This window comes from Petromyzon marinus, chromosome 59 (genome assembly GCF_048934315.1).
Source record: "Petromyzon marinus isolate PM22_M1 ecotype Great Lakes invasive population chromosome 59, UKy_Petmar_22M1.pri1.0, whole genome shotgun sequence".
NCBI classification, from domain to species: domain Eukaryota; kingdom Metazoa; phylum Chordata; class Hyperoartia; order Petromyzontiformes; family Petromyzontidae; genus Petromyzon; species Petromyzon marinus.
This window is the reverse complement of record NC_133725.1, coordinates 3,803,382-3,820,604: the sequence shown is the minus strand read 5'-3', so window position 1 is coordinate 3,820,604 and position 17,223 is coordinate 3,803,382. Positions and strand designations below refer to the sequence as shown.

The 17,223-nt window shown below is 51.1% G+C and overlaps 2 protein-coding genes across 6 annotated transcripts in view; one reads left to right on the top strand and one right to left on the bottom strand.

Moving 5' to 3' along the window:
• The window catches only part of ATP13A1 (ATPase 13A1), a 206,111-nt gene that overhangs the window by 79,370 nt on the left and 109,518 nt on the right, over positions 1–17,223 (top strand). The window lies entirely within an intron of this gene.
• The window catches only part of LOC142905805 (uncharacterized), a 91,053-nt gene that overhangs the window by 23,035 nt on the left and 50,795 nt on the right, over positions 1–17,223 (bottom strand). The window contains exons 14-16 of the mRNA XM_076052932.1: positions 11,476–11,601; positions 10,193–10,286; positions 5,596–5,714 (exon numbers count right to left, since the gene is read on the bottom strand). Of these exons, the coding sequence (XP_075909047.1) occupies positions 5,596–5,714; positions 10,193–10,286; positions 11,476–11,601 (339 nt within the window). The remainder of the gene's footprint in view (positions 1–5,595; positions 5,715–10,192; positions 10,287–11,475; positions 11,602–17,223) is intronic.

The window sequence follows — 17,223 nt, the reverse complement described above, 5'->3', positions numbered from 1 at the left end:
ACTCACTCTGTAGAACAGGGTGAGATCACACAAACTCCACTCACTCACTCTGTAGAACAGGGTGAGATCACACAAACTCCACTCACTCACTCTGTATAACGGGGGGAGATCACACAAACTCCACTCACTCACGCTGTAGAACAGGGGGAGATCACACAAACTCCACTCACTCACTCTGTACAACAGGGGGAGATCACACAAACTCCACTCACTCACTCTGTAGAACAGGGTGAGATCACACAAACTCCACGCACTCACTCTGTACAACAGGGTGAGATCACACAAACTCCACTCACTCACTCTGTAGAACAGGGGGAGATCACACAAACTCCACTCACTCACTCTGTAGAACAGGGGGAGATCACACAAACTCCACGCACTCACTCTGTAGAACGGGGGGAGATCACACAAACTCCACTCACTCACTCTGTAGAACAGGGGGAGACCACACAAACTCCACTCACTCACTCTGTACAACAGGGTGAGATCACACAAACTCCACTCACTCACTCTGTAGAACAGGGGGAGATCACACAAACTCCACTCACTCACTCTGTACAAGAGGGGGAGATCACACAAACTTCACTCACTCACTCTGTACAACAGGGGGAGATCACACAAACTCCACTCACTCACTCTGTAGAACAGGGTGAGATCACACAAACTCCACTCACTCACTCTGTACAACAGGGGGAGATCACACAAACTCCACTCACTCACTCTGTACAACAGGGGGAGATCACACAAACTCCACTCACTCACTCTGTACAACAGGGTGAGATCACACAAACTCCACTCACTCACTCTGTAGAACAGGGGGAGATCACACAAACTCCACTCACTCACTCTGTAGAACAGGGGGAGATCACACAAACTCCACGCACTCACTCTGTAGAACGGGGGGAGATCACACAAACTCCACTCACTCACTCTGTAGAACAGGGGGAGACCACACAAACTCCACTCACTCACTCTGTAGAACAGGGGGAGACCACACAAACTCCACTCACTCACTCTGTACAACAGGGTGAGATCACACAAACTCCACTCACTCACTCTGTAGAACAGGGGGAGATCACACAAACTCCACTCACTCACTCTGTACAAGAGGGGGAGATCACACAAACTCCACTCACTCACTCTGTAGAACAGGGGGAGATCACACAAACTCCACTCACTCACTCTGTACAAGAGGGGGAGATCACACAAACTCCACTCACTCACTCTGTACAACAGGGGGAGATCACACAAACTCCACTCACTCACTCTGTACAACAGGGGGAGATCACACAAACTCCACTCACTCACTCTGTAGAACAGGGTGAGATCACACAAACTCCACTCACTCACTCTGTAGAACAGGGGGAGATCACACAAACTCCACTCACTCACTCTGTAGAACAGGGTGAGATCACACAAACTCCACTCCCTCACTCTGTAGAACAGGGTGAGATCATACAAACTCCACTCACTCACTCTGTAGAACAGCGGGAGTTCACACAAACTCCACTCACTCAGTCTGTACAACAGGGTGAGATCACACAAACTCCACTCACTAACTCTGTAGAAGAGGGGGAGATCACACAAACTCCACTCACTCACTCTGTACAACAGGGGGAGATCACACAAACTTCACTCACTCACTCTGTATAACAGGGGGAGATAACACAAACTCCACTCACTCACTCACTCTGTAGAACAGGGGGAGATCACACAAACTCCACTCACTCACTCTGTGGAACAGGGGGAGATCACACAAACTCCACTCACTCACTCTGTAGAACAGGGGGAGATCACACAAACTCCACTCACTCACTCTGTAGAACAGGGGGGGAGATCACACAAACTCCACTCACTCACTCTGTAGAACAGGGGGAGATCACACAAACTCCACTCACTCACTCTGTAGAACATGGGGAGATCACACAAACTCCACTCACTCACTCTGTAAAACAGCGGGAGTTCACACAAACTCCACTCACTCAGTCTGTACAACAGGGAGAGTTCACACAAACTCCACTCACTCACTCTGTATAACAGGGTGAGATCACACAAACTCCACTCACTCACTCTGTAGAAGAGGGGGAGATCACACAAACTCCACTCACTCACTCTGTACAACAGGGGGAGATCACACAAACTCCACTCACTCACTCTGTACAACAGGGGGAGATCACACAAACTCCACTCACTCACTCTGTAGAACAGGGGGAGATCACACAAACTCCACTCACTCACTCTGTAGAACAGCGGGAGTTCACACAAACTCCACTCACTCAGTCTGTACAACAGGGTGAGATCACACAAACTCCACTCACTAACTCTGTAGAAGAGGGGGAGATCACACAAACTCCACTCACTCACTCTGTACAACAGGGGGAGATCACACAAACTTCACTCACTCACTCTGTATAACAGGGGGAGATAACACAAACTCCACTCACTCACTCACTCTGTAGAACAGGGGGAGATCACACAAACTCCACTCACTCACTCTGTGGAACAGGGGGAGATCACACAAACTCCACTCACTCACTCTGTAGAACAGGGGGAGATCACACAAACTCCACTCACTCACTCTGTAGAACAGGGGGGGAGATCACACAAACTCCACTCACTCACTCTGTAGAACAGGGGGAGATCACACAAACTCCACTCACTCACTCTGTAGAACAGGGGGAGATCACACAAACTCCACTCACTCACTCTGTAAAACAGCGGGAGTTCACACAAACTCCACTCACTCAGTCTGTACAACAGGGAGAGTTCACACAAACTCCACTCACTCACTCTGTATAACAGGGTGAGATCACACAAACTCCACTCACTCACTCTGTAGAAGAGGGGGAGATCACACAAACTCCACTCACTCACTCTGTACAACAGGGGGAGATCACACAAACTCCACTCACTCACTCTGTACAACAGGGGGAGATCACACAAACTCCACTCACTCACTCTGTAGAACAGGGGGAGATCACACAAACTCCACTCACTCACTCTGTAGAACAGGGGGAGATCACACAAACTCCACTCACTCACTCTGTAGAACAGGGGGGGAGATCACACAAACTCCACTCACTCACTCTGTATAACAGGGGGAGATAACACAAACTCCACTCACTCACTCACTCTGTAGAACAGGGGGAGATCACACAAACTCCACTCACTCACTCTGTAGAACAGGGGGAGATCACACAAACTCCACTCACTCACTCTGTATAACAGGGGGAGATAACACAAACTCCACTCACTCACTCTGTAGAACAGGGGGAGATCACACAAACTCCACTCACTCACTCTGTAGAACAGGGGGAGATCACACAAACTCCACTCACTCACTCTGTAGAACAGGGGGGGAGATCACACAAACTCCACTCACTCACTCTGTATAACAGGGGGAGATAACACAAACTCCACTCACTCACTCACTCTGTAGAACAGGGGGAGATCACACAAACTCCACTCACTCACTCTGTGGAACAGGGGGAGATCACACAAACTCCACTCACTCACTCTGTAGAACAGGGGGGGAGATCACACAAACTCCACTCACTCACTCTGTAGAACAGGGGGAGATCACACAAACTCCACTCACTCACTCTGTAGAACAGGGGGAGATCACACAAACTCCACTCACTCACTCTGTAAAACAGCGGGAGTTCACACAAACTCCACTCACTCAGTCTGTACAACAGGGAGAGTTCACACAAACTCCACTCACTCACTCTGTATAACAGGGTGAGATCACACAAACTCCACTCACTCACTCTGTAGAAGAGGGGGAGATCACACAAACTCCACTCACTCACTCTGTAGAACAGGGGGAGATCACACAAACTCCACTCACTCACTCTGTAAAACAGCGGGAGTTCACACAAACTCCACTCACTCAGTCTGTACAACAGGGAGAGTTCACAAACTCCACTCACTCACTCTGTATAACAGGGTGAGATCACACAAACTCCACTCCCTCACTCTGTAGAACAGGGTGAGATCATACAAACTCCACTCACTCACTCTGTAGAACAGCGGGAGATCACACAAACTCCACTCACTCACTCTGTAGAACAGGGTGAGATCATACAAACTCCACTCACTCACTCTGTAAAACAGGGGGAGATCACACGAACTCCACTCACTCACTCTCACTCTGTAGAACAGGGGGAGATCACACAAACTCCACTCACTCACTCTGTACAACAGGGGGAGATCACACAAACTCCACTCACTCTGTAGAACAGGGGGAGATCACAGAAACTCCACTCACTCACTCTGTAGAACAGGGGGAGATCACACAAACTCCACTCACTCACTCTGTAGAACAGGGTGAGATGACACAAACTCCACTCACTCACTCTGTAGAACAGGGGGAGATCACACAAACTCCACTCACTCACTCTGTAGAACAGGGGGAGATCACACAAACTCCAATCACTCACTCTGTAGAACAGGGGGAGATCACACAAACTCCACTCACTCACTCTGTATAACAGGGGGAGATCATACAAACTCCACTCACTCACTCTCACTCTGTAGAACAGGGTGAGATCACACGAACTCCACTCATTCACTCTGTATAACAGGGGGAGATCACACGAACTCCACTCACTCACTCTCACTCTGTAGAACAGGGGGAGATCACACAAACTCCACTCATTCACTCTGTACAACAGGGGGAGATCACACAAACTCCACTCATTCACTCTGTACAACAGGGGGAGATCACACAAACTCCACTCACTCACTCTGTACAACAGGGGGAGATCACACAAACTCCACTCACTCACTCTCACTCTGTAGAACAGGGGGAGATCACTCAAACTCCACTCACTCACTCTCACTCTGTAGAACAGGGGGAGATCACACAAACTCCACTCACTCTGTACAACAGGGGGAGATCACACAAACTCCACTCACTCACTCTCACTCTGTAGAACAGGGGGAGATCACTCAAACTCCACTCACTCACTCTCACTCTGTACAACAGGGGGAGATCACTCAAACTCCACTCACTCACTCTCACTCTGTAGAACAGGGTGAGATCACACGAACTCCACTCATTCACTCTGTATAACAGGGGGAGATCACACGAACTCCACTCACTCACTCTCACTCTGTAGAACAGGGGGAGATCACACAAACTCCACTCATTCACTCTGTACAACAGGGGGAGATCACACAAACTCCACTCACTCACTCTGTACAACAGGGGGAGATCACACAAACTCCACTCACTCTGTAGAACAGGGGGAGATCACACAAACTCCACTCACTCACTCTGTACAACAGGGGGAGATCACACAAACTCCACTCACTCACTCTCACTCTGTAGAACAGGGGGAGATCACACAAACTCCACTCACTCACTCTGTAGAACAGGGGGAGATCACACAAATTCCACTCACTCACTCTCACTCTGTAGAACAGGGGGAGATCACTCAAACTCCACTCACTCACTCTCACTCTGTACAACAGGGGGAGATCACACAAACTCCACTCATTCACCCGCCCTGTAGTTGTGCGTCTCAACGACCAGGAGACCCTGACCCCCCACCACCCCCCCCCACCACCCCCAGAGTGCGATGGTCTCACCTCCGACCGCAGCGTTAGCCGGGCCGGCCTGGGAGAGTCCACCGCGCGCCGTAGGGGTGAAGGCGAACACAGCGGGGACGCCGTAGCTCAGCGCCGCTCGCAGCTTCACCTTCAGGACGCTGGGACAAGACGCAGACGACGATTAGACAACAAGTTGAGTCTATGGGCAGTGTTGAGTCTATGGGCAGTGTTGAGTCTATGGGCAGTGTTGAGTCTATGGGCAGTGTTGAGTCTATGGGCAGTGTTGAGTCTATGGTGCAGTGTTGAGTCTATGGGCAGTGTTGAGTCTATGGGCAGTGTTGAGTCTATGGGTAGTGTTGAGTCTATGGGCAGTGTTGAGTCTATGGGCAGTGTTGAGTCTATGGGCAGTGTTGAGTCTATGGGCAGTGTTGAGTCTATGGGCAGTGTTGAGTCTATGGGCAGTGTTGAGTCTATGGGCAGTGTTGAGTCTATGGGCAGTGTTGAGTCTATGGGCAGTGTTGAGTCTATGGTGCAGTGTTGAGTCTATGGGCAGTGTTGAGTCTATGGTGCAGTGTTGAGTCTATGGTGCAGTGTTGAGTCTATGGGCAGTGTTGAGTCTATGGGCAGTGTTGAGTCTATGGGCAGTGTTGAGTCTATGGTGCAGTGTTGAGTCTATGGTGCAGTGTTGAGTCTATGGGCAGTGTTGAGTCTATGGGCAGTGTTGAGTCTATGGGCAGTGTTGAGTCTATGGGCAGTGTTGAGTCTATGGGCAGTGTTGAGTCTATGGTGCAGTGTTGAGTCTATGGGCAGTGTTGAGTCTATGGGCAGTGTTGAGTCTATGGGTAGTGTTGAGTCTATGGGCAGTGTTGAGTCTATGGGCAGTGCTGAGTCTATGAGCAGTGTTGAGTCGATGGGCAGTGTTGAGTCTATGGGCAGTGTTGAGTCTATGGTGCAGTGTTGAGTCTATGGGCAGTGTTGAGTCTATGGGTAGTGTTGAGTCTATGGTGCAGTGTTGAGTCTATGGGCAGTGTTGAGTCTATGGGGCAGTGTTGAGTCTATGGGCAGTGTTGAGTCTATGTGCAGTGTTGAGTCTATGGGCAGTGTTGAGTCTATGGGCAGTGTTGAGTCTATGGGCAGTGTTGAGTTTATGGGCAGTGTTGAGTCTATGGGGCAGTGCTGAGTCTATGGGACAGTGCTGAGTCTATGGTGCAGTGTTGAGTCTATGGTGCAGTGTTGAGTCTATGGTGCAGTGTTGAGTCTATGGTGCAGTGTTGAGTCTATGGGCAGTGTTGAGTCTATGGTGCAGTTTTGAGTCTATGGTGCAGTGTTGAGTCTATGGGCAGTGTTGAGTCTATGGTGCAGTGTTGAGTCTATGGTGCAGTGTTGAGTCTATGGTGCAGTGTTGAGTCTATGGTGCAGTGTTGAGTCTATGGGCAGTGTTGAGTCTATGGGCAGTGTTGAGTCTATGGTGCAGTGTTGAGTCTATGGTGCAGTGTTGAGTCTGTGGTGCAGTGTTGAGTCTATGGTGCAGTGTTGAGTCTGTGGGCAGTGTTGAGTCTATGGGTAGTGTTGAGTCTATGGGCAGTGTTGAGTCTATGGTGCAGTGTTGAGACTATGGGCAGTGTTGAGTCTATGGTGCAGTGTTGAGTCTATGGTGCAGTGTTGAGTCTATGGTGCAGTGTTGAGTCTATGGGCAGTGTTGAGTCTATGGTGCAGTGTTGAGACTATGGGCAGTGTTGAGTCTATGGTGCAGTGTTGAGTCTATGGTGCAGTGTTGAGTCTATGGGCAGTGTTGAGTCTATGGTGCAGTGTTGAGTCTATGGGCAGTGTTGAGTCTATGGTGCAGTGTTGAGACTATGGGCAGTGTTGAGTCTATGGTGCAGTGTTGAGTCTATGGTGCAGTGTTGAGTCTATGGGCAGTGTTGAGTCTATGGGCAGTGTTGAGTCTATGGTGCAGTGTTGAGTCTATGGGCAGTGTTGAGTCTATGGGCAGTGTTGAGTCTATGGTGCAGTGTTGAGTCTATGGTGCAGTGTTGAGTCTATGGTGCAGTGTTGAGTCTATGGTGCAGTGTTGAGTCTGTGGGCAGTGTTGAGTCTATGGGCAGTGTTGAGTCTATGGGCAGTGTTGAGTCTATGGGCAGTGTTGAGTCTATGGTGCAGTGTTGAGTCTATGGGCAGTGTTGAGTCTATGGACAGTGTTGAGTCTATGGTGCAGTGTTGAGTCTATGGTGCAGTGTTGAGTCTATGGGCAGTGTTGAGTCTATGGGCAGCGTTGAGTCTATGGGTAGTGTTGAGTCTATGGTGCAGTGTTGAGTCTATGGTGCAGTGTTGAGTCTATGGGCAGTGTTGAGTCAATGGGTAGTGTTGAGTCTATGGGCAGTGTTGAGTCTATGGGTAGTGTTGAGTCTATGGGCAGTGTTGAGTCTATGGGTAGTGTTGCGTCTATGGGCAGCGTTGAGTCTATGGTGCAGTGTTGAGTCTATGGGCAGTGTTGAGTCTATGGGTAGTGTTGAGTCTATGGTGCAGTGTTGAGTCTATGGTGCAGTGTTGAGTCTATGGTGCAGTGTTGAGTCTATGGTGCAGTGTTGAGTCTACGGGCAGTGTTGAGTCTATGGGTCAGTGTTGAGTCTATGGTGCAGTGTTGAGTCTATGGTGCAGTGTTGAGTCTATGGTGCAGTGTTGAGTCTATGGTGCAGTGTTGAGTCTATGGTGCAGTGTTGAGTCTATGGTGCAGCGTTGAGTCTATGGTGCAGTGTTGAGTCTATGGTGCAGTGTTGAGTCTGTGGGCAGTGTTGAGTCTATGGGCAGTGTTGAGTCTATGGGCAGTGTTGAGTCTATGGGCAGTGTTGAGTCTATGGTGCAGTGTTGAGTCTATGGGCAGTGTTGAGTCTATGGACAGTGTTGAGTCTATGGTGCAGTGTTGAGTCTATGGTGCAGTGTTGAGTCTATGGGCAGTGTTGAGTCTATGGGCAGCGTTGAGTCTATGGGTAGTGTTGAGTCTATGGTGCAGTGTTGAGTCTATGGTGCAGTGTTGAGTCTATGGGCAGTGTTGAGTCAATGGGTAGTGTTGAGTCTATGGGCAGTGTTGAGTCTATGGGTAGTGTTGAGTCTATGGGCAGTGTTGAGTCTATGGGTAGTGTTGCGTCTATGGGCAGCGTTGAGTCTATGGTGCAGTGTTGAGTCTATGGGCAGTGTTGAGTCTATGGGTAGTGTTGAGTCTATGGTGCAGTGTTGAGTCTATGGTGCAGTGTTGAGTCTATGGTGCAGTGTTGAGTCTATGGTGCAGTGTTGAGTCTACGGGCAGTGTTGAGTCTATGGGTCAGTGTTGAGTCTATGGTGCAGTGTTGAGTCTATGGTGCAGTGTTGAGTCTATGGTGCAGTGTTGAGTCTATGGTGCAGTGTTGAGTCTATGGTGCAGTGTTGAGTCTATGGTGCAGCGTTGAGTCTATGGTGCAGTGTTGAGTCTATGGTGCAGTGTTGAGTCTGTGGGCAGTGTTGAGTCTATGGGCAGTGTTGAGTCTATGGGCAGTGTTGAGTCTATGGGCAGTGTTGAGTCTATGGTGCAGTGTTGAGTCTATGGGCAGTGTTGAGTCTATGGACAGTGTTGAGTCTATGGTGCAGTGTTGAGTCTATGGTGCAGTGTTGAGTCTATGGGCAGTGTTGAGTCTATGGGCAGCGTTGAGTCTATGGGTAGTGTTGAGTCTATGGTGCAGTGTTGAGTCTATGGTGCAGTGTTGAGTCTATGGGCAGTGTTGAGTCAATGGGTAGTGTTGAGTCTATGGGCAGTGTTGAGTCTATGGGTAGTGTTGAGTCTATGGGCAGTGTTGAGTCTATGGGTAGTGTTGCGTCTATGGGCAGCGTTGAGTCTATGGTGCAGTGTTGAGTCTATGGGCAGTGTTGAGTCTATGGGTAGTGTTGAGTCTATGGTGCAGTGTTGAGTCTATGGTGCAGTGTTGAGTCTATGGGCAGTGTTGAGTCTATAGGTAGTGTTGAGTCTATGGTGCAGTGTTGAGTCTATGGGCAGTGTTGAGTCTATGGGCAGTGTTGAGTCTATGGGCAGTGTTGAGTCTATGGGCAGTGTTGAGTCTATGGGCAGTGTTGAGTCTATGGTGCAGTGTTGAGTCTATGGGCAGTGTTGAGTCTATGGTGCAGTGTTGAGTCTATGGTGCAGTGTTGAGTCTATGGTGCAGTGTTGAGTCTATGGTGCAGTGTTGAGTCTATGGTGCAGTGTTGAGTCTATGGTGCAGTGTTGAGTCTATGGTGCAGTGTTGAGTCTATGGTGCAGTGTTGAGTCTATGGTGCAGCGTTGAGTCTATGGTGCAGTGTTGAGTCTATGGTGCAGTGTTGAGTCTATGGTGCAGTGTTGAGTCTATGGTGCAGTGTTGAGTCTATGGTGCAGTGTTGAGTCTATGGTGCAGTGTTGAGTCTATGGTGCAGCGTTGAGTCTATGGTGCAGTGTTGAGTCTATGGTGCAGTGTTGAGTCTATGGTGCAGCGTTGAGTCTATGGGTCAGTGTTGAGTCTATGGTGCAGTGTTGAGTCTATGGTGCAGTGTTGAGTCTACTTCATTTGCGCCGTGCTTAGCGGACTGCGCTAATCGCAGGTGTGTGTGTGTGGGACCCCCCCCCCCCGCTCACCTGTACGTGAGTCTGCGTGAGCCGCACAGTCGCTCCCCCGCCCGTCCGTCCGTAACGTCGAGCCCGGCGCACACGTGTGTCGCCGCTGCGAGAGCTACACGCGTGTCGCCACACAAAGACAAAGAGGTCTCACCGCGTAGCCTTGATGGACGCGTCAGGGCAAGTGCGGTTAGTGGCGAGCGGCAAGCCGCGCACGAGGGGGTGGGTGGCCAGCACCACGCCCGGCCGCCTTTGTCTCCCCCAGTGGCGATGTTTACTACACACCGCACCAGGTAACTCGTTTGAGGCCGAGTCTACCTAGGGGAGGCCCGGGACCGGTTAAGATAATCGTCACCACCGGTGTTGGCCGTGAGCGGGAATCGAACCCGGGTGTCGCCAGGTTCGTAGCGCAGCGTAGCACTGACCGCTACTACACTACCGCTACACACACACTCACATACACACACATACACACACTCACTCACACACGCACACACACGCACACTCACATACACACACACACTCACACACGCGCACACACACGCACACACACGCTCACACACACATACACACACATACACACACATACACACACACATACACACACACACTCACGCACGCACACACACGCACACACACGCGCACACACACTCACACACACTCACGCACGCACACACGCACACGCACACACACACTCACACACACTCACGCACACACACACGCACACGCGCACACACACATCAGTAATGTCCGCGCACTCCCACGCCAGTGGTGGACGTCATGGTGGACGTTATGGTGGTGGTGGTGAACACTGTGGTTATTACGGTGGTGGTGGTGACCACTGTGGTTATTACGGTGGTGGTGGTGAACACTGTGGTTATTACGGTGGTGGTGGTGGTGAACACTGTGGCTATTATGGTGGTGGTGGTGGTGAACACTGTGGTTATTACGGTGGTGGTGAACACTGTGGTTATTACGGTGGTGGTGGTGACCACTGTGGTTATTACGGTGGTGGTGGTGAACACTCTGGTTATTACGGTGCTGGTGGTGATCACTGTGGTTATTACGGTGGTGGTGGTGAACACTGTGGTTATTATGGTGGTGGTGGTGAACACTGTGGTTATTACGGTGGTGGTGGTGAACACTGTGGTTATTACGGTGGTGGTGAACACTTTGGTTATTACGGTGGTGGTGACCACTGTGGTTATTACGGTGGTGGTGGTGACCACTGTGGTTATTACGGTGGTGGTGGTGGTGACCACTGTGGTTATTACGGTGGTGGTGGTGACCACTGTGGTTATTACGGTGGTCGTGGTGGTGGTGGCTGTGGTTGAGCGTGGTGCGGGGGCTGTGTTGCTTGAGGCCGCGATATTTGTCCAGGATTTCCTCCGGATCTGGATCCAGTTTGAAGGCAGCATCGACGTTCTTACCTGGGTAGGAAACACACAGACACACACACAGACACACACACACAGACACACAGACACACACACAGACACACAGACACACACACAGACACACACAGACACACACACACACACAGACACACACAGACACACAGACACACACAGACACACACAGACACACACACACAGACACACAGACACACACACAGACACACACAGACACACACAGACACACAGACACACACACACAGAGACACACACACAGACACACACATACACACATCAGCCATGATCAATCCACTGCTGGATGATGGAAGGCCTGCAAACCCCCGAGTAAAATGTGAGATACACAAAAACATCGTAGAGTTGTATTTGTGTATGTATATTGTGAAGTGATTTGTTTGCCTGTCCTATACTTTTGTACTCATATCATGTTTGTTGTTGTATTGCGTGTGTGTTGTTCTTGTTGTAAGAGCCATAATACAGAAAGTGAGTGTGTTATTTCTGTATATAGATTTGATGTACATCCCTCATACATTTGTTGACGGACTGGTTATATTTGATTTGGAATATCCCAACTGTGTAGAAACCCCCCCCGTGGTTAGACGCTCCGTTGGTTGAACCCATGACGTCACTTCCGGTTTTTACAGTATAAATGGGGGGGGGGGGGTTATGAGAAGAGCCGATGGGGAGCGAGTGGTTACAGCACGTGACACAGGGTGACACAGTACGTGTGACAGGGTGACACAGTACGTGTGACAGGGTGACACAGTACGTGTTACAGGGTGACGCAGTACGTGTGACGTAGTGACGCAGTACGTGTGACGAAGTGACACAGTACGTGTGACAGGGTGACACAGTACGTGTGACGGGGTGACACAGTACGTGAACAGGCGAAGTGACACAGTACGTGAACAGGGTGACAGTACGTGCGACAGGGTGACACAGTACGTGTGACGAAGTGACGCAGTACGTGAACAGGCGAAGTGACACAGTACGTGTGACAGGGTGACACAGTAAGTGAACAAGGTGACACAGTACGTGAGAACAGGGTGACAGTACGTGAGAACAGGGTGACACAGTACGTCTGACAGGGTGACACAGTACGTGAACAGGGTGACACAGTACGTGAGAACAGGGTGACAGTACGTGAGAACAGGGTGACACAGTACGTGTGACAGGGTGACACAGTACGTGAACAGGGTGACACAGTACGTGCGACAGGGTGACACAGTACGTGTGACGAAGTGACACAGTACGTGTTACAGGGTGACACAGTACGTGTGACAGGGTGACACAGTACGTGTGACGAGGTGATACAGCACGTGACACAGGGTGACACAGTACGTGTGACAGGGTGACACAGTACGTGTGACAGGGTGACACAGTACATGTGACGTAGTGACACAGTACGTGTGACGTAGTGACACAGTACGTGTGACAGGGTGACACAGTACGTGTGACAGGGTGACACAGTACGTGTGACAGGGTGACACAGTACGTGTGACGAAGTGACACAGTACGTGTGACAGGGTGACACAGTACGTGTGACAGGGTGACACAGTACGTGTGACGTAGTGACACAGTACGTGTGACGTAGTGACACAGTACGTGTGACAGGGTGACACAGTACGTGTGACGAAGTGACACAGTACGTGTGACGAAGTGACACAGTATGTGTGACAGGGTGACACAGTACGTGTGACAGGGTGACACAGTACGTGCGACAGGGTGACACAGTACGTGTGACAGGGTGACACAGTACGTGAACAGGTGAAGTGACACAGTACGTGTGACGTAGTGACACAGTACGTGTGACGAAGTGACACAGTACGTGTGACAGGGTGACACAGTACGTGTGACAGGGTGACACAGTACGTGTGACAGGGTGACACAGTACGTGAACAGGCGAAGTGACACAGTACGTGAACAGGCGAAGTGACACAGTACGTGTGACGTAGTGACACAGTACGTGTGACGAAGTGACACAGTACGTGTGACAGGGTGACACAGTACGTGTGACAGGGTGACACAGTACGTGTGACAGGGTGACACAGTACGTGTGACACAGGGTGACACAGTACGTGTGACGTGGTGACACAGTACGTGTGACGAAGTGACACAGTACGTGTGACAGGGTGACACAGTACGTGTTACAGGGTGATACAGTACGTGCGACAGGGTGACACAGTACGTGTGACGTAGTGACACAGTACGTGTGACGGGGTGACACAGTACATGTGACGGGGTGACACAGTACGTGTGACAGGGTGACACAGTACGTGTGACAGGGTGACACAGTACGTGTGACGTAGTGACACAGTACGTGCGACAGGGTGACACAGTACGTGGACAGGCGAAGTGACACAGTACGTGAACAGGCGAAGTGACACAGTACGTGAACAGACGGGGTGACACAGTACGTGAGAACAGGCCAAGTGACACAGTACGTGAACAGGCGAAGTGACACAGTACGTGAACAGGCGAAGTGACACAGTACGTGCGACAGGGTGACACAGTACGTGAACAGGCGAAGTGACACAGTACGTGCGACAGGGTGACACAGTACGTGAACAGGCGAAGTGACACAGTACGTGAACAGGCGAAGTGACACAGTACGTGTGACGTAGTGACACAGTACGTGTGACGAAGTGACACAGTACGTGTGACAGGGTGACACAGTACGTGTGACAGGGTGACACAGTACGTGTGACACAGGGTGACACAGTACGTGTGACACAGGGTGACACAGTACGTGTGACGTGGTGACACAGTACGTGTGACGAAGTGACACAGTACGTGTGACAGGGTGACACAGTACGTGTTACAGGGTGATACAGTACGTGCGACAGGGTGACACAGTACGTGTGACGTAGTGACACAGTACGTGTGACGGGGTGACACAGTACGTGTGACGGGGTGACACAGTACGTGTGACAGGGTGACACAGTACGTGTGACGTAGTGACACAGTACGTGCGACAGGGTGACACAGTACGTGGACAGGCGAAGTGACACAGTACGTGAACAGGCGAAGTGACACAGTACGTGAACAGACGGGGTGACACAGTACGTGAGAACAGGCCAAGTGACACAGTACGTGAACAGGCGAAGTGACACAGTACGTGAACAGGCGAAGTGACACAGTACGTGCGACAGGGTGACACAGTACGTGAACAGGCGAAGTGACACAGTACGTGCGACAGGGTGACACAGTACGTGAACAGGCGAAGTGACACAGTACGTGCGACAGGGTGACACAGTACGTGAACAGGCGAAGCTACAACTTTAGAATAAGCTCGTTTTTTTGTGCAACTAAGAAACAAAGAAACGGTTTGATTTGAGACACCTCCAACACGCGTCAGACTTTTTCGCTCCCACAACTTAAGGGCGCAGCTTATTCTCCGGTGCACGAAAGCTGTGCCTACGGTTGTGACGTTCTGACTCCCCCCCCCCTCCTCCTCCTCCTCCTCCCCCCGTTTACTGAACATCCGTGGCGGGGAAAAACCAAGAAGGGCTCCATAGCTCATCGGATTCCTCCTGTCGCAGCGTCGATGAATATCGTGACGCCCCTGACGATGTGTCCCCCATCGGCCGGCAGGGTCGATCCAGGAGGCCCCGTGATGCGTTCGATCCAGAGAGCTGCCGCCACCCCCCCCCCCCCCCCCCCCCACCCACAGGACAACACGAGCTGCCTCCCTCAATCAACGCTCCGTCTCCACGGTGGACGTGCAAAAAATCCCCGTTCCGGCGTCGTCAACACTTCGCCGAAATAAAAGTAGCCACCCCCCCCCCCCAACCTCCGCCTCCTCTACCCCCCGCATCTGTGCGAGTCTGTGAGTCTCTCTGTGAGTCTATGGGAGTCTCTGTGTGAGTCTATGGGAGTCTCTGTGTGAGTCTCTGTGAGTCTCTGTGTGAGTATGTGAGTCTATGGGTCTCTGTGTGAGTCTATGGGTCTCTGTGTGAGTCTCTGTGAGGCTCTGTGTGAGTATGTGAGTCTATGGGAGTCTCTGTGTGAGTCTACGGGTCTCTGTGTGAGTCTCTGTGAGTCTCTGTGTGAGTATGTGAGTCTATGGGAGTCTATGTGTGAGTCTATGAGACTCTGTGAGTCTATGGGTCTGTGTGAGTCTATGGGTCTCTCTGTGAATCTATGTCTCTGTGTGAGTATCCGTCTGTGTGAGTCTATGGGTCTTTATGTGAGTCTGTGTCTCTGTGTGAGTCTACGTGTCTCTCTGTGAATCTACGTGTCTGTGTGTGAGTCTGTGTCTCTGTGTGAGTCTACGGGTCTCTGTGTGAGTCTACGGGTCTCTGTGCGAGTCTATGGGTCTGTGTGATTCTATGTGTCTCTCTGTGAATATATGTCTTTTTGTGAGTCTCTGTATGTGTGAGTCTGTGTCTCTGTGTGAGTCTCTGTCTGTGTGAGTCTATGGGTCTCTGTGCGAGTCTATGGGTCTCTATGTGAGTCTATGGGTCTCTGTGTCAGTCTATGGGTCTCTGTGTGAGTCTATGGGTCTCTATGTGAGTCTATGGGTCTCTGTGTGAGTCTCTGTGTCTGTGTGAGTCTATGGGTCTCTGTGCGAGTCTATGGGTCTCTATGTGAGTCTACGGGTCTCTGTGCGAGTCTCTGTGTCTGTGTGAGTCTACGGGTCTTTGTGCGAGTCTACGGGTCTCTATGTGAGTCTATGGGTCTCTGTGTCTGTCTATGGGTCTCTGTGTGAGTCTCTGTGTCTGTGTGAGTCTACGGGTCTCTGTGTGAGTCTATGGGTCTCTGTGCGAGTCCGTGGAGGTCGTCATTACTCGCGGACGCGACGCTCCGTTGCGTGCCGCCCCCTCTCACAGTGACAGAGCAGGCCCCCCACCCGGCCCCCCTCCGCCCCCCCTCCGCCCCCCCCTCCACCCCCCCACCCTTGCGCAGACGCAAACGAGCAATCGGGCGGAACGCTCGCCGATAATGTCAAATCGATAAGCGGAGGCAGCGCCAACGTTTTTACTCAAACCCTGAGCGCAAAATCATTGCCCGGCGAGACTCTCGGTATTGAACTCTGCGAGATTGGGTTCAGGTTTTTTTTTTGACGCCCCGCGCGTGTGTTTGGGGGTCGTGCGTCAATTTGAACGTCTGCGTGCCGCACTCTCGTAGAGGATTCACACACACCGGGGTCTCTGTGTGAGTCTATGGGTCTCTGTGTGAGTCTATGGGGCTCTGTGTGAGTCTATGGGTCTCTGTGTGAGTCTATGGGTCTCTGTGTGAGTCTACGGGTCTCTGTGTGAGTCTACGGGTCTCTGTGTGAGTCTACGGGTCTCTGTGTGAGTCTATGGGTCTCTGTGTGAGTCTATGGGTCTCTGTGTGAGTCTATGGGTCTCTGTGTGAGTCTATGGGTCTCTGTGTGAGTCTATGGGTCTCTGTGTGAGTCTATGGGTCTCTGTGTGAGTCTATGGGTCTCTGTGTGAGTCAACGGGTTTCTGTGTGAGTCAACGGGTCTCTGTATGAGTCTATGGGTTTCTGTGTGAGTCTATGGGTCTCTGAGTGAGTCTTTGGGTCTCTGTGTGAGTCTATGGGTCTCTGTGTGAGTCTATGGGTACTCTGAGTGAGTCTTTGGGTCTCTGTGTGAGTCTACGGGTCTCTGTGTGAGTCTATGGGTCTCTGTGT